This window comes from Pecten maximus, chromosome 17 (assembly GCF_902652985.1).
Source record: "Pecten maximus chromosome 17, xPecMax1.1, whole genome shotgun sequence".
NCBI lineage: Eukaryota > Metazoa > Mollusca > Bivalvia > Pectinida > Pectinidae > Pecten > Pecten maximus.
In genome coordinates, this window is record NC_047031.1 from 2,782,047 (window position 1) to 2,803,689 (window position 21,643).

The following is a 21,643-nucleotide window of genomic DNA, read 5'->3' on the forward strand; positions in this document are numbered from 1 at the left end:
ATGAAATAACATTCTGGGGTGTATATTTTCTATAACTCATTAACACAAGGACATATCACACGATTAACATACGGCTTCCATCCTTAACTTACCCATAATTCTAACATTCTAACATTTGTAAACAATACACTAACCTTATCATGCCACACCAACTCTGTTTTCGAGTTTTCTGATGGTCAGATGAAACCATTCTCGAAGAAGTTCAGTAATAGCGAAGACATTGGCTTTGAGGTTTGGTGGATTATGTATGACTACTAACCATAACTGCTTTGGTGAATGTCCCAATTTCTGGGTCAATGAAACCACAAAAATATTGCATCGCTACAATTTAACTGTCAACGTTATCTTAGAGTTTGTGAAAACCTACTGTACATGTTAGCAATTATAAATTAATGTTAGCTAGTTTGTTTTCTGTAATATTTATATAAACATTATCAATTGTCATACTTCTTATACTATTTATGCCTTGTAATACAGTCACATATACAGAACAGATACATAGAGGAGTGAATTTGTAGTTCGACAATATATCATACTTTTATAATTAATTTTTCTTTGTTTTCATGGTAAATACTCAAATGTGATTGGTCGAAAAATTCTTCTATGAAAGAAATTCCGAGAATGTCACAATACGACAATTGACGTTGCGTATTGATTTGAGAAAAAGAATCCCATTTAAAACCAGTAAAATTGTACATAAAATATGTTTTAGATTAGAAAATCATACAGTTTGCAAACAAAATTTGTTTCATACCCCGATGAAACTAAAAAAAATGACATCAATGCTTAAATAAACAAAACAATTCTATGTTTTACCGCTTAATGTTTCAAAATTTCTATTTCAAGATATTGAAAACACTCGGGAGTCCTTTACTGAATCTAGATGAGATCAAACCTATTCATAAAAGCTGATATTTTCAAAAACTCAAGGATAATATGTTGTTTATTTTTACAAATCAATATCTTAGTTAGGTATCAAGAGGGGGTTTAGGAATGATTGTTTTTCATATAATTGTTTTTACATGTTGAAATACTTTTTCTGATGGGTCAATATTATATGATTTGCAGTATTAAGACACATTATTCACATAGTATTTTATTGATTTTAATAATATCTCAGCATTTATTTGTTTCTCTTTACATATTAGCCTAAAATCTGCTATCTTTTGTTCATCAGTAAAAACTTATCCATTAATAATCAAAACTAGAACGGTCAAACTGTAAGTTCACGCTATAATTATCAGGAAATCGGTTTAACTTTGATATGTCATTCAGGTAACATAGAAGTGTTTTCGCTGACCTATTTTTATGATATATCTGAAATCTAGACAATTTGCTAGTAGTTCTAATGAGTTTGATGCTAGTAGACTGATGCTATTCTATCTTATAAATGTATTCATGTTTTTCGCCGTTTTACATGAGTCAGTTTTTTTCTCAGTCCTCTTTAAATCATACAAATGCTTCATTCCACTATCTCCATCCAACTTACTTGCTCTTGATCGTTATCAATTGATAAATGTAACTCAACCGAAAATAACTGTTAAACTGTTCTTGTTAGGTTTTATATCTCTGTAACTATACTGAATACTAAAGTCATTGTAGTATATATTTATAATTCTTTGAATATTTATACACGGGTATATTTATCACAATAATTCATAACTGTCTTCGGAGTAATTTTATGGCTTCAGGCCGTTTGATATGATTACGATAAGTTTTTTCAGTAATGTGCAAATCACAAGTACAATTTGTATATCATTCAGCTTGCTCCATCCAATATTTTATTGTTATCGTTATGAAACTCATGGCGAATAGCACAAAATTGACAATGTCTTTTGTTAGATAATAAGTCAGATATATCAAGTCTTTTCTTGACGTAAAGTACAGCGGTATATTAATTCCTGGTAGTAAACTGTTGTTGACGTGCAGTTTATATGCAAATGAACAGCCGTTACACCTTAAGTATCAAAATATGTAAATTCCCGTCAGGTAAAAATGATTATAATACATATAAATGCTATCTGGTTGTTAGATTCTCTGTACTGATATGCGGTACTGACATTAAATTGTGCTATTTAAATAGACCGTTATGTTACAAGATCAAATCATCATATTTCTATCTCAAATGTATTAAACATATGTTATCTCGGAAATATTATCACAAAATTCACACAGACGACACCAAGGTAACACATGTACACCATATGTGACAACCAAAATACATTTTTTTGATAAATTTAACTTTGAAAACAGCAATAATACATGTACATATGGTCTAGCCCTTGATTTTACCGTCTATACAGGCAGAACATCTGCCCCCGAAATTTTAGCTCTAGTACAAAGGAGTGTTGGGGCTTTGTTTAGGCGCGAATTCATTGAACCGTATCGTTGTACACACAGGCTACCAGCTGGTGTCTTTTAAATATTTAGGGCTGCACTCATGTTGTCTGGGTACGAGGTCGACCCTTAGGGAGTTACACGGGGTCGACCCTTAGGGAGTTACACGAGGTCGACCCTTAGGGAGTTACGCGGTTTAACAGGCAGCGACGTATATATCCGTTTGTGACCTAATTCACCATATTTTTCTGCTACCTCTAACTGTATAACAATGTCTCTTAAAGACTGCCCACCAGTCAAGCGCGAAGTGAATTCGACTAGATTATCTCGCCAAGGTGTGAAACTTAGGATCCTCAACCTGACATATCCTACAAACCAAAATTATGAAGCTCAACTTCATCTATAGTCATGCTAGTTATAATATTCTTGAGACAGGAGCCAGTCTAGTGATTTCGGTGTGTAAACAGTTTTCCTATTTCTCTCCAATAGTCTTGTGAAATGAAGGTACTAAACCAGATAGATATACAAGTAAACAGTGCCTTTTATATAAATTTTGAATTAAATAACATTTAGGCCGAGTACTAAATATAGAAAGGCTTTATGCACCTGTTTTGATGAGTGATATGGGGAAATTTCTTTGCATTTCTTAAAAATCCCCTCCCCTCCCCCTTCCCCCTTCTCTCACACACACATACACACTTGTCGTATTCGGTGTCGAGGTGCCCCGCGATGTGGGCAGTAACTAGACACATAGCGCCCATTAAAATGATTCCTATTACAGTCCATCCTGATCTTAGGCCACCTGATGATCTTAGGCCACCTGATCTTAGGCCACCTGATGATCTTAGGCCACCTGATCTCAGGCCACCTGATCTTAGGCCACCTGCAGATAACAATAACTCCTGTCGACTTTTCACTGTTGCGTGAAGATAACACAAGTCATAGGGCGTAGGAGACAATCTAAAATACCTGCAAATAAAGATATATTTTCACTTCCACCCCCCCCCCCCCCCCCCCCAAGATCTTTTAAACACAGGATTGACATTGACAGTCTCATTGTTTAGTCCATATGGGGTATGTTATATTTATCATGTCTACCTTGATTAGCATACAATTAACACACCATCGTGTTTGTTTGTTTCTGTTAGGAAATATGTGCCCTCATAAAAGGTAGAAATTACTTAAGTTTCAGATACGTAAACTAATTGAAATAATGAGGATAACGCTTTGGTATACACACATTTTATATAAAGAATTCCTGATCCGCCATTTAACACCATATTCTCTATCAACGCTGTAAATTTATATAAAATGAAGTAAATATTTATAAAACATAGATAATTTCAAGAAAATACTTGACTAAGATACATTTATAACAGTGCTAATTGATATATAACGACAGGTGCTATCAGTTATTGCTAATTAATATTTGACGTCACATGCTATCGTACGTTCACGCTTTTTGCTATATTGTAGCTGGATTTAGCTTCTCGGTGTGAACAATTCGATATCATTAAGGCTTAGGCAGCCATGCATTATTTACGCCAAAGTATCTGACTCAGAATGAATCCTGTATTGTGTTAAGGTAGCGGCATACCCTTTATCGATATTAGGTGGGCTGCAGAGTACTTAGTTATTGGTATCTGCCTGCTTTATTTTTTTATTATCCTTCTTTTTTGTTTAAACGTGTTGAGAGCATTATTCTGACACAGAAATTTTAAAGCATAGTTAACTTGAATTGTTTGTAACACTCCATTCAAATTAAAGAAAGATGTATGATGTCGACGTTTGTCGCATAATATATGTAAATATGTAAAGTCTAATTTCAGTTATGAAGAGGTGTCAGTCGTTAAATGTAGGTAGGTTACGTTTATTTCAAAGAAGAATAAGGTAACTTATATGTACATTTTCGTAGAATGAACATTCAGTTTATTTTCTATTAGAACTAGGACAGTTACGTTAATATAACAGTAACACAATTGAAAATATATATATTTAACCGTGATAATATTTTCATGATATTCAAATACGAGATCACCCATGCATTCGGGCTCCAGTTGTTCAAAAGTAGATTAGCTTAATCACTTGATTTCTGGAAATTTCATTTCTTAAAATGGGCAGGAAGGATGAGTGCTATAGATTAATGAATATTTGTCAAGTAATTCATACCAGGAACTTTTTTTTCAGGATTTTAATTTTTTTTGTTAAAACTGTGATTAGCCCAATCCCAGCAACTTTGCCCTGATGTTTTGATCTATACCACGTTAAGACGGTTTATGGTTGCTAAGATTATTTAATCCATTGTTCTGGTCGGAAACTAAATCCCGGATTCACCCTGACTAACACATAAAATTTATCACACAGTTGTTATTCTTTATAATATTTCTCAGATGGATCAGTTTTTTTTTTGTAGACAATATGATTCAGGTGTATGTGGTATCCAGCATCCCATTCATCACGTGGCTACGTTCTAAATTTATTTTCATGTACAGCATAGTTCATATTTAATTTGAAATCGTTTCAATGGGATATTATCCCATATATACACAGGTTCCTACTTGGGAATGGCAGTTGCATTCATAACTTTTATGAAAGATTCTCATAAAATGTAATTTGATGACGTTGGGGGTAAAATACTTTCAAATATTTGTACACATGATAGGCTGTTTATCAGGCACCAACTCATAGTTTGACTGTTCCAATTTAGACAATGACAGAGTCTGATTCAATCGGTGATATTTATGTGTCATCTCTTCAGTTTGTATGATATACACACTGATATTATAGTTCCCATGACAACTACACATAAATCGTACACGTCATTACATTTGATTCACAATCACCGTGATGATCATACCAAGCGTTTCAAAAAGCAATATCTTAATGTGTTTGTCGTCAAAATGGAGAATGACTGATAGGAACAATTTTAAATTGCGTGTTTGATTTCCAAGTTGTGAAATGATAGTGTTTTGATACGAGTCTGTATCAGAGTTGACGGAAATATACACTTTTTAAAGAATCCAAAATGTGACACAAGGGATACTTGGCCGAAATACCCAGACGGTATAGTAAAGTAAATAAAAAATATGACAATTACGGGTAGTGCTTACTCTTACTTTGAAATATTGTAGACAATCAACTGTGAACTGTATATGTGAGGAACTTCGTATAAATCTGACTTGTCATTAACTGTTTAGTGGTACTACATTTTAGCGGTCATGATATTTCAGTAGTAATACTATTGGTAATAATATTAGTTCTATGGTAATACTGTTTAAGCGATAATTATTTTTGGGTATTCTATTTTAGAGGTAAAACTATCTTAATGATAATTCTTTTTGGTTATTTTTTTAGTGGTATAACTATTTTAAGGGATAATAATTTTGGCTATTTTAGTTTTAGAGATAATTATTTTGGAATATTCTAGAGAAAGTATGATATGACGTTAATTTTGTTAACGGTAACACTGTTTTTCAGTTATAATAATAAACAATAAATGTACTAATAATACTGTTTAATTGTTAAACGGTTATATTGAGAATACTATTAAAATACTGGTGTCCGAAAATAATAACCCACTAATACCGATATCAGAGTAGTATTTGTGACGTACATGTCTTTTTGTGTAGTTTGCTAAGGCTTGCATAAGGCTCCTTTATCCTGTTATATTTCAATTTCTACTCAAGTTGGACCCAATGAAACTACCAAACTTAATCTGTTTCATTTGCTCATGAATTTGACCAGATTAACACTGATCAGTGTGTATGAATACATGGTTAAAATCCTTCCGCGGAACTATTTCGCGTTTTTCTATATTGTTGTTATAAACATGGAATAATTATCAAAATGATCAAATATATGATTTATTCTTGTATTTTATGAAAGACCAAATATGCTAAATACTTATATTTTGACAAAGTAATACTGTTTTTTAATCCTAAAATGGCGGACTATTTTACTCGACCGACTAGACATGCACAATCCGGAACTCCTCGGGCTTTTCCCCATTTAGACTTGCACAAGCTACGAGACATTAATATCTACACCGACTTTTTTATTCGAAAAAAAACCAAGCAATTGAAATATAAGGATTGAATCTTGATTTGGTCGATTTCATGGGGTCATGAATTGAGTTGCTCTTGAGACAAATTTGTCTCAAGAGCAACTCAATTCATGACCCCATGAAATCGACCAAATCAAGATTCAATCCTTAAATGAAAATTGATGTTCCAAGGTTGTCCATACATGGTGCTACTACTGCGACGGGGAGATAAATATTTGATAGAGACTATATACAACTACTCTTGAAATAATATACGACTGCTTTGTACTTCTGCTGAAACAATGGCGACACGCAAATGATATTAACAGGGTTTATTGTACACAGTATTTATATATTGGGAACGTTTATCCACCAAAAGATACTCGTTCACTTAAAAAATTGTATGTTGGTATTTAGAAGAACATTCTTTTATCAAGAACAACCTTTTCTCTATTTTAATGTCTTTTATGTGCTAGTGAGTGAGTTCGACAGTAAACTCAACTGTTCAACCAGGAATATTTTCAAAACAGTAAGAATTGTAAAAAAAAAATGTCGTTCAGAAAGAAAAAAAAAACATACAGCAATTGTAACCTCTACGTAATGCACGTGCACACCAACAATTAGATTGTGTTATTGTGGACAGCTGTTATTCAGAGAGTTAATCACTTAAAATTTGTGGTGGTTTTCGTGTTTCAATGTTTCTTTAGTTTCATTTTTTGCTCTAAACTGTTGGTTTTGTAAGGCTATTTGTTGCATAATGTTGACAGATTTCATATTGTCGTTTTATTGTATATCATATTTGTATGCATATTGAAATATTTCACAAAATGCTTAATAAATGTTTCATGAACGGACAGGGAAATGCCCTTACTGTAATGTAAATCGCACCCAAATCAGATGTGACATAAATTCTCTCAGAGCTCGCTTAGCGCTAGTAATCATTTAGCATTACCATAGGAACCATAATGGTCGATACACGTTCATTCTGTGACGGCAAAACATTCATGGCACATGTTATACGGCGTCTCCGGGGAGTTCTGTGCCCTGGCCGGATATTTCGGTTCTTTCATTTGCTTTCCATTCTCTGTTTCCGCCTCGAGGGATCCTGTCGCCTAATTGGTTCGTAAAATCGCAGAGAAAATTCCACTAGAAGTTTGCCGCCGACTCTCGCTGTATTCCAGAATCATGACTCACCATTAAGCCAAGCATTCGCCATGCTATTATCAGACTCCTCTCTTTTCAGTCTTGTATTGTCTATTGAAATTTCGTTTTATCTCCAGTGTTTTCCATACCACGCGGACATCCATGATATTTATAAGATAAACACGTGGTCATGCACGTGCAACGTGTACCCGAAATCGAGTTTCCATTCACTTATTTATACCGCAGTGATCAAGATAGCTTGATATCATAGACTAGGTATACGTGTATGGAGTATATGGATAGACAATTTAAGAAATAAAATGCTACTATCGTAATCATACAAATATCACTAAGTCTAGAAATAAACCAACGTGATTGCGTTCAGTTTGTTCAATGTGACAATTTGACATTATTTTTTGTGCTTAATGGTACTATATAATGTGAAAATAGATGTTTTTATATTTAGACTTAATATTTTATAGAAGAGGACGTGGGTTAAGCATTTTTTTTTTTAGAATAATGAATAATTCTGAAAGAACATTAAAATACCCAAGTATGACATTCCTGGTCTGATGTCACCATTCAAAGTAATGAAGGTTTGACATCCCGGTTTATAGATCCAATAACATCTCCATTGTGGTTCTGTCAATGTATTGCTGCCACCAATCAGCCGCCGTTGTTTGTCAATACTCTGTTGAGACAATACTTACCAATACTGTGTGGGTTAGACTGCCGGCAACAGAATAAATATATTCCCGTCAAAACAATTCATACATAAATCATTATATTCATTGGTTTGTCGATTGTCTATTAAACCATGTGACATCACTTTCCGTTTGCTTAATGGCATGTTCAGTCAGATTCAGAATTTTGTTTGAGAATTGATTAAGCTGTTACGTTTATACAAATCAATGTGTCACCTGTCTCTATTTAAATCTCTATATAGGACTGAACATAGAACGCATTCATTATTAACACATTTTAATACGAATTGGTTTGTTTCGATCGTCAATGTTTTCTGATGATATATTTTCAAAAGTTTTCTTTGCAGATATATCGATAACTTTTCAGTACAACAATATCGAATTAATTTCAGCATTCTTTATATATTTTGTATTTGTTCAGGGCAAAATTAGCGTCAATTATCTAAATGACACCATCAGTCAATTTTGTCAATTATTTCTTATTAACTTAGATTTTTTCTTGTATAACTCTTATCAAAATATATTATATTCTCTGCAATGAAACATAAAATCCTTTGATGTATTCTATTTAAACCCAATCCAATGTTTCATGTTTCGAAACATGGGCCTTGAAAATATGGCAAGTGAGGTGTAAATTGCAAGGTGGTCTATTTTCATATTTCAAATTTGAAAATAACGCACGCTTGAGAGAACGATTTTTCAGTTTCGGACTTTGCATGGTTATTCATCCATTTTGTTTTGTACTTTTCGTAAAATTGCAAAACATTACACCATCTGAAACCAGATATATAGCATCCCCAAACAAGTTACAGCGCTATCGGCACAATAAGTAAAGAATGCTGTTATCAGGAAACACACATATACGTTCAAACAATATACTCCTTTCTCCGATGTCAGTAATGTTGGTAATGACTGCCTTTCAAAATGGCCTTTGATTGAACCAACAGCTTTTGTGATATATCACGATTGTGAAGCGTTCGTCCAGGATATTGTTTCCAGTATACAATTGTGTATGGACGTGACTCTCATGATTAATTTACGAGCTGGCATTTTGTTTTTACGATCAGTCATTTATTTTTTCCCCGAATGAGTTTAGCTTTGAGTGATTAACGCCCTTGGCATTCAATAGACGACATGTTATCTCTGATAGACCCACTATTCTCTGTTTACAGACCAATTGTTTATTCCCGTTCTCCAACACAACAATTACTCATTGTTATTTTATTAAAATTGCGTTCTTTATTGTTGGGGACACTTTAGAATTGACACAAATCATTGGCCTATTTTAATGCCAACGTTCATATTTTTGTAAATGATGTTTATCAAAATAAGCCTAGTCCACACTTCTAAATCCATGTTGGATATTTTAAGGTCGGATTTCACTGTTAGGTACAAATGATGGAAATGGCTTTGATGCTGCTCTGTGTAAACAACGTACCATGTAAACTACAACCTGCAAAGTCGAAAGCCTCGTTCTGAACATCAGACACTGTGTCTGACAATAATACTAACATTTTAATCTCGTTGTCCATCAATATCTGTGTAATACACATTGTAATGTACACCAATCTAGCCACTTTCCGATCGATAAAACTCAATCCGAAGTTTGTTTTATTTCCCGGAATTAATTTCACATGTATGTACACGTGTAAGCACATGTATGTACACGTGTAAGCACATGCATGTACATGTGTAAGCACATGTATGTACACGTGTAAGCACATGTATGTACACGTGTAAGCACATGTATGTACACGTGTAAGCATCGGATGGCGTGGCGATTTCTAGGAAATGATTTTATTGACATATGAGGCTAAGGCGAAAATGATCTGAACTGTCTCTATTCATTTAGTTTTGGAATCGTAGCAGGAGATATGTATATTAAGTGGTTTGTCACACGAAAGCTTAATTATGACGTCATACCCGCATATTGCTAAAACGTTGACAGACACATCGTTACCTATATTATAATTGGTGAATAGTTTCCCTGTTTAAACTATATAGAGAGAATACATGGTCAGTGTCTTAAAATATAAGCTGTATTTTGGCGAGGGTAAAGAAAGACAAAAGTGGCGAGCCTTGGAGAGCCACTTTTGTCTTTCTGTCCCGAGCCAAAAATACAGCTTATATTTTAAGACACTGACCATGTATTCTATTTATTCTGCAACAGACATCAAAATAATCATCAGAAATAATCATTTTGAAGTGAAACCGTGTCAAAAATGACAGAAATATGTTCGCCTTTTAAACGTAGTTTAACTTTGAAGTAGGTCAGTCGAACTGACGCACGTGCTATGATTCCAAAATACAGCTGTTTTCCGTCACTGCCGTATACAGCAAAAATATATACGGTGGGTGTATTCCGACAATGCGGTGGCAGTTGCAGGATAAATCTCATTATCACAAACCGCCGAATTATCTTCCAACATATCACGATACCTTAAACTTCGTTACATACGACTGTGTCCACATAACCATATCATGAAAGCCGAATTGGGTCATACTCTCAAAACATCCAATCGTCGCTAACATAAACATAAATAAGTAACCCTAGCTCAGTTATGGTATTGTTAATTCTCTTTCAGATGCAGACATGTGACCCGTCAGATATCGACCAGTTTCTTGTTCATTAATAATGTATATGCAAGGCAGTCGTGGAATATATTTCATGCTTAAGTAAATTGTGACGTTGCTTTGAAATGGAATGTCACCATGTTTACCTGATGTTTAAGACTCTTTACATGTTAATTGACGGTGATGAGTAGGAGGAGGGAAATGTACAAAGAAACACCTGCAATCCTAACACTCATGAATATTCATATTGCTTAAATTTGCTGCTATAAACAAACACTCTAGTATGATTCCTCCGAAAATTTTATATTTTGTGTTCGTGATCGTTCCACAGAATTCGTACTGAACGATATAGTCAATTTCTATTATTTATTCAAAGTATTTTCTATTTTTGCTATTTTTCAGAAGACAGAAAATTGTTTGTTGGTATGTTGAATAAGCAACAATCGGAGGACGAGGTACGACAACTTTTCCAGCCCTTCGGTTCCATTGAGGAGTGCACAATCTTACGGGACCAGAACGGAAACAGTAAAGGTAAGTTCATCTTTGACATGTTAATGGTTTCCATTGGATCTGACATGCTAGAATGTTTGTTTCTTTTAGAAACAACAGAACATTATCCCAACACAAGTGCTTACTGGCTCATACAGTAACATGTTTTTCTACCTGTGCAACAATAAATTACGATGTCATCGTGTTCTACATGTTGATCAATAAACAATATATATTCTCTTGTGTATTACCACCTGTCGAAATAAACTACATTACCATTGTTTTCTACTTCTGGACCAGTAAAACCTTAGCAATAATTTTCTGCCTGTTGACCAGTAAGCTGTTACACTATTTTTTGTGCCTTAACTCATCCACCCCTGAAGTGTCATAATGAACTATTCCAACATTTGAATTGGAAGAGTTCAAATGTGTCTTTAGGGGTGATTGAGTTAAGACATAAAACTAACGTTTACAAAGGTTTCCATTTTTTGACCTTTGAGCTACTAAGCCAGCCATGCAATTGAATCCGCATGGATGTAGTTATCGTGTGGAATTCTGGTTACTTCCAGTGTTTTAATTTTAAAACGTCTTGAGAGAATTTTTAAACACTGTATGCTATATGGTCTTGATCGGAGGCCTGCATTCACATATACGATGATAATGGCTACACTATATTGATATTGTTTGTGTTATCTAATGTACAAGATGCTATAAACACTATATAATGAAGACATATCTGGATTTTGAGACACATCTGTAATTCACAAAACGTGAAAATGGTAACGAAATATACAACTTAGTTGTTGTCACTGCGGTGGCAGATTGGTTCAGATATAACGTGCCTGGCTACATATTTCTCCCACTTATTGTGATTTTATTATTGTTATGATTGTTTTTGCTGTACATTTTTTTTTAATCTATATTTGTTATTTACAGGCTGTGCTTTTGTGAAATATACGTCACATGCTGAGGCCCAATCAGCGATCAACGCTCTACACGGAAGTCAGACAATGCCTGTACGTACTCTCACAAATGGACATCCAGTTACCATGGTAACAGACGTCTATATTATATAATTACACTCTACCGATATATCGTTACCATAGAAACATACATCTAATTTACATAATTACACTCTATCGATATATCGTTACCATGGCAACATACATCTAATTTACATAACTACACTACCGATATATCGTTACCATAGAAACATGCATCTAATTTATATAACTACACTCTACCGACATATCGTTACCATAGAAACATACATCTAATTTACATAACTACACTCTATCGATATATCGTTACCATGGCAACATACATCTAATTTACATAACTGCACTCTACCGATATATCGTTACAATGGCAACAGACATCTATTTTACATAACTACAGTTTACCGATATATCGTTACCATAGAAACATATATCTAATTTATATAACTACACTCTACCGATATATCGTTACTATGGCAACATACATCTTATGTATATAACTAAATTTTACCATTGTCCGATTTATGGGCAAGGCATATAAATGAATTTATCATAAGGATGGGTGTAGATATTGGACATCTGGTTTCATATTTATATCAAGTAAATGTAAAGTAAACTTAAATCTGACGCCATGAAATTAAAAAAATATATATACAAAAATAATATATTACTCAAATATAGCAAAAGATATTCATTTTTTCTTTGCCAGGGTGCTTCTTCAAGCCTTGTCGTCAAGTTTGCCGATACCGAGAAGGAACGACAACTCCGCAGGATGCAACAAATGGCAGGACCTCTTGGTCTTCTAAATCCTTTTGCTCTATCACAGATTGGTGCTTATGGTGCTATCGCTCAGGTTTGTATATGATAAATCTAGAGGATCTCGAATGTTATGAAATTCGTGGTGAAATATCCTCTAATATTGCGGAAATAGAATCGACAGTACGCCAAAATATGAGATATCCAATGAATATCATTTGCAATAGGCGATCCCTGAATTAGTGACAGGTATTATTTGCAAGGAAAAGACGAGATCTATTTGTTAAATGTTCTCACCACCAAGTGATGACGTCATCGTTATATGTAGTACACATAAACCATTTGGTGATGAGGTAATCACATAACATTACATTATTACCAAATCATTACATAAAAGTTGCAAGAATTCCATTAAAATGACGTTATAACAAAACGTTATAATGGTTTCTTCAAGTGATGACGTTTCTCTCTTTGCTACAGATTTTTCATTGATTCAAGCGACATTAAGTGATTGTTGTTTTTTTTCCAGCAACAAGCGGCCATTGTAGCAGCCGCCGCTTCTCAGGGTCCATACCTGACTAGCCCGGTCACGACGCTAGCCCACATCCCCCAGGTAGGGGGACTTACGGCCCCTAATGGGATCTCTACAGCCGCCCTGACCCCCACTACAGCATCCCTTGTAGCAAGTGGTGAGCCCCATTTTACATATCGATATCGTCTTCCAGATAGGAGTGAATAGTTGTAATTTAATAACAACTTAAAGATGTTTTCAGATATAACAACAGTACTGTTTCGATTTAGCAAAATGAAAAATATAGATTAATAGATTCATCGTTTAGACATATCTTTATTTTGTTAGACTGCGAACAACAACAGAGATTTAGGTAGATTTAGGTAGAATGAATATTGTTACGTAAATTGGGCATTACGTCTATATTCTTCATTTATGAAGACAAAAATGATGACGGTATATAAAGGTTTTTCTGTAGTTGCTGGCTGTTGTTCTAATCCATTTGATCTTTATATAGTAATTTATATAGAGCTAGGTTACAGTGTTAAATATTCACACCTATTTATATATATTTTAACCCTTTACTAACCATAGAAATGGGTTTTATACTGATCTGTAGACTTCGAATTTTGCCCGCGGTCAGGTACCCCGACCCTAAATGGAGGCCCACCTAGTGTTCTCTCGCCTACTGCTGTGGCAAGTTTCCAGATGTCACAGTCGAATGGACAAACACAAGAGATTTACGCCAATGGAATTCCTCATTACGCAGGTAAATTCACCACAATTAAATTACTCAGGTTATTTTAGGAATCACTACATCAGTCCTCATTACCTTAGATATAATTAAACCTATTTGACTTCAATTCCATTGAAATTTTGTTAATTATATTTTATTTTCAAATTCATATTATGTGCAAGTTATTTATGTATTTTTTGTTTAGTTTTAACTGTAATTAATTTAAATACAAATCAGAATTTTAGATTCGACATGCATTTAAGACAATGAGGCTTGATATCAATATTTTTTTCTTAATCAATACAAACATAGTTAGTAGATATCACCAGTACTTTTCAAAGTTTATCATAGTAATATGAAGTCTTGATGTTAAATTTGGATTTGAAATATTTTCTGTTGTGATTGTGGTTTTAATATAAGATAACCAAGCTGACATATCTTGCAACCAGCAGTTAAATTAACTGGTTGTTTTAAACTAGAAAACACTTTTAATAATTTTATTCAACAAATTAGACATAATTTTCGTATATGCAAAATTGGTATGTAAATATTTTGGAGACACCTGATACCATTTCTGTATATTTCCAAGGGTCTCCATGTAAATCTGTATTTTTCGTTTCGAATTTCACTCTCTCTTAATCGCTTTTTATTTAGAATTATGATTTTGTTATTATGGACACTGTCAAAATCACACTGCTTGATCACTCACGTCAAAAAAGTAATAAATTATCAAATATATTCAGTAGAGGATAAAAACAATAAAACCAATATATGACTGCGACACACAGAGCATTTTAATGTAACACTCCAATATCGAAACGTTGTCAGCGATACGCAAATCAAGTTTAACATCCGGACTAGTTTTGGATGTCATCCTTTGAAATACAGATTGATATAATAGTCGTTAATGCTTATGGGACAAAGACAAAACATTGATATACATGTAATGATTTATCAAGAACGAGAAACTAATGTAGGAATGTGTGTTGTGTCTGTGTATCGATGTATGTCGCCATGTGCACAACCAAATATGAGACATCTTTGGTATAAAATTCATTTTTTGTAACATTTTCAGGTTTTTTTTATCTGATTTTTGAAAGTTTTTACAAATATAAGGAATTTAAATACTTACATTTGCTTAAGTAATGAAGTCATAACAGAAACAGTCTTTTGCTATCACGTGACATTATGTTATTTATATTTTCCTTCCAGATAACGGTACCTCCGCCTACATCCTACCAGGTATATTCAAAGTTCATGTCCATTTCCTCTCTTTGCAAAAACATATTATCTTCTTGCTGTACTAGTTACTTCCCCTTACATTCATGATATACTTATTTGATTGCTGAATGCTCCACAGTGAGATATTTCTTCTGATAATTATTATGAAATAGAACTATATATTATATATATATTAACATAATGACATATGTGCTGTTAATCAATAAATTCAAAGCATGCATATAGAGCACATGCTAATATAATCTATGAAAGTTATGACAAATTGTTATATTTGGAATATATATTTGATGCAAATCATTTATTCACATTAGATATATTTTTCATTTTCATACACTACTTATATCCCACCAAAAGGGAGACAACTCGAGTAGTAGAAAATTATCTTCCTGAAAGAGCAGAAAACTCGTGATAAATTTCTGACGTGACAGAATATAGATTAATACCGAGAGTGATAATTCTCCTACGATTTACATTTACTGAGTTGTTTTGCTGATCACTGCGTTAAGTTTATAACTTTATAGTACTATTAACGATATACTATAGTCCTGGGTGTATGTATACGTATGAATATCTCACGTCCTATAAAATGAAACAGTTATCCATTACAAATTTCATGAAACACTTTTCATGAAATAATTAATAACAAAGTTACCCCCCTTTGTTGAAACTCATTAAACTCACCAATAACAATTACTAATAACTAATTACATACGTAATTGGGTAATTACCCACGATGTCTCAATTTTGTTTTGTTTATAGATATTGTAACCATGCTGAAAGCGATAACATTTCTGCACACAAATATGGTGCACTGGGTGTTCATATTTTCTATTCGTCATTTACTTTGAATTACATACAAATTGTATAATGTTGTGCAATGCATTTGAATTAAAATAAACATGACTTTTAAACAGTGAATCGTCATTATGTGAAAAGAGAACAAAAGTTATTTATTCAGATGACATTTCGATTCTTAGAATCTTATATGATTTTTTTTTTTAAAAGAAAGAAAGAATGAGAAAAAAAACCCACTAACAATGCATGTTTTGTATGTATTTATCATTAACCAAGCTCTTGTATGTAACAAGACACTTGACAAATCTTACAACTACACAGTTGTCTCCCTTTAGCCTAGCTTATATAATTCGTAACTGCATTCATTTAAGGACTAGAAACTAACCAATCCGTATTGTCCTGTTTACTAACTATGTAGGTTAACTGAGGAATGAACAGCATTTTCTCATTTTACTAACGACTAATCGAGTTATGACAGATTTTCTCCTTTTTCTCTTCATTTTTTAGCACGTAACACTTTTCTGCCCTTTGCAGCACAAGCTATGGCCAATGGTGATCCCCTACAAGCTTATGCTAGCGTCCAGCCGTATGCCGGAATCGGTGAGCAAATGTTTTTGATGTTGATAAAATGAACAATTATTTGTTATAGTTGGAAAATTAAATTCATAAACTTAAACTTAAATTGTCATTTTTATGTGACTTACCATTCCGTTAAGATGGACTGAAACTTTATCAGCATCAAGATAGTAGTTTTATTATATTTGATTCGATGAGAATGATAATGGTTTCTATAGATAGACTTTCATTCGTGTCATCACTTAGTATTGTTTGCTGTGACGTCATTATTATTCATAAAGTTATCATCAAATTGTTATTTTATAGCCTACCCCGCTGCATATCCCACAATGCAACAGGCCTTGGCACAACATGCGACACTTATTCCGGCTACACAGAAAGAAGGTATGTTGATATTTGGGGCCCTCATGTCCTTAAACAGGGGCTGTATAGTTTTCATTGGTTTCAATTTTAGCACTGAATAATCAGGGATATCTAGGTCCGTCTCAAAGCAAAAGTCATCTGTATGTTCAAAACATTGATCTCACAGAGAAATACCCAATAATATATGTTTTTGAGATTTAGAATATTATGTAACAAAACAAAATTAGCAATAAATAGCAATTAAAGAAAATAAAACACTGAAGATAACAAAGAAAAAAGAAGAAAAAGGAAAAGAAAGGAACAAATGAAAAAAATTCAAAGAAATACATATAATAGTTTTTTGAAAACTATAAAAAAGAAAATATTTGCGGGGAGCTGTTAAGTGATTTAGGGTTTCTGAGAGGCTGAACGTCCGTAAAACCTGTGCATGTTTTGGTCAGTCCTTACAATTAATGCCCTAAAAAAATAATTACTAATACATGTACATTGATATTACGGGGCACCAAAATTTAATTTGACGAATTCAATACTTCCGTTCAGGTCATACAAACAGTGATGATGCTGACCAGTTTTGCTGATGTAGAATGATCGCCATTGTTATTTAATATCAAACATATTCTTGAAACAATGGAATCCTGGTGCCATTTAATGTGATATTGATTATTCATCAAACTGAGCATGACGTGTAATCCTTATTTATTTGTCTTACAGGAGCTTACATAGGAGGTCAGGGTATGTATGAAGTATAGAAATGAAAGTGCTGATGCTTTTAAAGTTGTACGATAACATTTATAAAAAACGTTTTAAGAAAAATGAATAAAGTAAATCAAACCAAAGAATGACAGTTGACAGGTTCTAATGCTTTTGAAGTTGAACGATAACATTTATAAAAAAACAGTAAAAAATAAATGAATGAACGTAAATCAAACCAAAGAATGACAGTTGACAGGTTCTAATGCCTTTGAAGTTGAACGATAACATTTATAAAAAAAAGTAAAAAAAATTAAAAATAAGAAATGAATAAAGTAAATCAAAACAAACAAAGACATAATAACAATGATACAAATGACAAATAAAATAGAGAAATAGAAGATAGCACAACTGAAATATCAAATTCAATTGAAGAAAATCTGGCTTTTGTTCGGATTAAGAGATTTTCACCTCTGGATGGTTCATCGGTTGATTTGTTTATAATACAACATATATTACCGACGTTCGGCTATTACTACTTCAGTGAGGAAGCCATGCTCCCCCATATAGGTTAATCACACACGTATTGATTTAGGATAAGACGCGAAAATAAACGTATGATTTCACTGACAAAATTGCGAGACGTTCAAAATAAATTCACAAGATGTAAATCGTGAATCCATCAGCTCACATACTAATATAATGTTAAATATAGAATATATATAACATATACAAATAATATCTTTGTTGACGGACGAGTCATGACGAGATAGACGATGATTGGTTTTGTGATGAAATAATCTGTGGTATATATAAAGCGCTGTAGATTTCATTATTATTTAACGGTAATAGAGCGTTTTATATCTATATATGTCTTCATAAAAGCCATACCAGAGTCTGTACCGTAAACAATGTTCTACACATATATATTTACACGTTTTCAAACGCTGTTTACCTCGGTTGAAGTCTGTAGAGAATGCTACACCGACAAAGACGAATTGAGTCCGAACAGCGTTCTACATACGCTCGGTAACATGTAATTTTAGGATCTACCGAATTATAGTGTTATCACTTCACACTGATTTAGTTATTTATAACATGCGGTTGCAGACACGTTTAATTTTCGTAATTAAATGAAAGTGTTATTTATATGATCTTTGTTTAAGATATTAGACCCGATAACATTTAATATCCAACTCAGATTCTTACAGTTAGAGTCACTTTAAGATGCAAACATATATTTACCTCCTTTTTCTCTTTTAGGTCCTGAAGGATGCAATCTGTTTATTTATCACCTACCACAGGAATTTGGCGACGCCGAGCTGGCCCAAATGTTTATGCCGTTTGGAAACGTGATCAGTGCAAAAGTCTACGTTGATCGAGCTACCAATCAGAGCAAGTGTTTTGGTACGTATCAGCTGCGTTCTGAGATTATTTATCAGCCTCGTTCTGAAGATATGTCCGACTGGGAAAACGGCGAAAAAGTACCTCCGTGAAATTGAACATCAATAATTGGGAGGATTATACAAAACACAAGCAGGATATTGAACATGCAATTAATGAAAATATGGTCGTTATCATCAGAATATATCCAAATATGGTCGTTATCATCGGAATATATCCAAATATGGTCGTTATCATCAGAATATATCCAAATATGGTCGTTATCATCATAATATATCCAAATATGGTCGTTATCACCAGAGTAAATCCAATATATCCGAATAAACTAGTTATTTTAATAGAGGCTGATATAACCTGTTTCAGATTTGTTGCAAAAAAATGTAAGAGAAATGAAAGTTCAAAGTAAAGTTGTATAATATTTAATAATATATGTCGACGTGAACTGTTAATTAATCTATTGTGATTTCGTTTCAGGATTCGTGAGTTTTGACAACCCAACAAGTGCACAAGCGGCCATCCAGGCGATGAATGGTTTCCAGATCGGAATGAAGCGCCTTAAAGTTCAACTCAAGCGCCCAAAAGATGCTAACAGGCCATACTAATGATAGAAAGAAAGGAAGTGTATCTGGTAAGTTTTAATTACAGTATTGTCGCACAGGGCCCGTAATATACTAATTGTTAAATAGATTTTTGCCGGTGGGTATATATTCATACTATTCCATTTATTGACAATATATTATCGATAGTTTAAACATACTGTTTATACTATAACAATACACTGTATACCGTGGTATAGCTACTTTTGCAGATTAGTTTTTCTCGTCCATAAGACGAAAAAAAGAACTGTTTTGGATGACTTATTTTTTTACTTACAGATTTATTTTTTTGCTTTTTTATATTCCATTCTCCCCGGAAAAAAATCTAAGAAAATAGTTTCATTTCTGTGCATTCAATGGAAACTTAGGATATCTACATTCATCTTTGTGATTTAGTGATAAATCGCCAATAAGAACATTCTGAATATCAGGTGGTCATCATTATAATTGATAAATTGGTATTATTTATTATATCAATATATCGGTACTTTTGTTCAAGTACCATTCGACATGAATATCTTATAAAAATCCAAATATATAGATATGTATAAAAAAGATATTGATGTGTTACTATTTTTAGATTACTGAGGAATTTTTATGATCCCTGTTTCATTAAACAATTTCCCATACACATTTTCTGTACCCTGTTCTATAGCATCCTGAAGTCTCTCTCATTCTCCTAAGAGAACTGAGCCCTGATTGGTTGTAAGATATAGCCACCTCAACGTGTCGGAGTAAGTGATTGGCTGGTTGGGTTAAAGGTGTTCAGTTGTCATGGCGATATTTTGTAAACAATGTGTAGATTTCTTTCAGTGTAGTAACAATATAATTGGTGCCAGCGTGTTGCTTTCTGGTTGGTTGACAAAATCGTGTGATTGTGCTCTCTCTATATTATATATATTTTAGTGTATTCATTCAAATTGCCATTATTATATGTATTCACTTTAGCTACCACAGTTGAACTTCTGATTTGATTGTAATCCATTTTTATTTTTGTTGTACTGTGTGCTACGGTTTTCGTTTTATTCTTTTGATGTTTTGAATTTCCCGTCACAAATAATCCTTGGATACGTGGACAATCTTTATTCGATCCATTACTCAAATTAAATTTGAATACTTGTCATTGATACTATAAAGTATTGTCTTCAAATACTTAGTTGATTAATTAATCATTATCAGTGAAATTAAATTTCATTGATAATCAAAATCAATTAAATTAATGTAATGTCTTTATATCGTTGATTATCAAAATTAATTAAAGTACGTAAATCGTTTGTGATACAATGGAACAGAACTACATATTTCAGATGTCAAAAGAACTACGTAGCATACAGTTTGTTTAATTACCAGCAAATCAACAAATGTATGTTGAGTAAGGTTTCAAAGTGTGGTATCTACTTTTCTGCATAACTTGGAACGTATATAGTACACGTGTACGAAAAACGTGTATCAATTTGATACATAATGAATGCATATTGACCAAAATTACTTATGTTAACTGCTTAAAATTCGATTAAAAATGTGTAATAAGTTTAAATGGACAAAAAACATATTTTCATGATAAACTAATTCAAAAATGTCCATCCAAATTCCAAATTTATCCATGAAATTAAATTAAAACAAAATGATAAAAAAAGAAAAAAAAATATTAATGAAATAGAAAAAAAGTCTTCAACATTCATATTTG

The 21,643-nt window shown here is 33.1% G+C and overlaps 1 protein-coding gene across 12 annotated transcripts in view; it reads left to right on the plus strand.

Moving 5' to 3' along the window:
- The window catches only part of LOC117315693 (CUGBP Elav-like family member 4), a 220,909-nt gene that overhangs the window by 190,297 nt on the left and 8,969 nt on the right, over window positions 1–21,643 (plus strand). For 5 of the 12 annotated variants that reach the window (XM_033870005.1, XM_033870006.1, XM_033870015.1 and 2 more), the window contains 11 exons: window positions 11,203–11,331; window positions 12,226–12,341; window positions 12,997–13,140; window positions 13,573–13,732; window positions 14,174–14,323; window positions 15,503–15,532; window positions 16,835–16,927; window positions 17,210–17,287; window positions 17,978–17,998; window positions 19,220–19,363; window positions 19,835–19,988. In XM_033870005.1, coding sequence (XP_033725896.1) covers window positions 11,203–11,331; window positions 12,226–12,341; window positions 12,997–13,140; window positions 13,573–13,732; window positions 14,174–14,323; window positions 15,503–15,532; window positions 16,835–16,927; window positions 17,210–17,287; window positions 17,978–17,998; window positions 19,220–19,363; window positions 19,835–19,962 — 1,193 coding nt within the window. In that variant the 3' untranslated portion in view covers window positions 19,963–19,988. Of the gene's footprint in view, window positions 1–11,202; window positions 11,332–12,225; window positions 12,342–12,996; window positions 13,141–13,572; window positions 13,733–14,173; window positions 14,324–15,502; window positions 15,533–16,834; window positions 16,928–17,209; window positions 17,288–17,977; window positions 17,999–19,219; window positions 19,364–19,834; window positions 19,989–20,611; window positions 20,691–21,643 lie in introns of all 12 variants that reach the window. The other 7 variants (XM_033870010.1, XM_033870011.1, XM_033870012.1 and 4 more) reach the window with 5 other exon arrangements.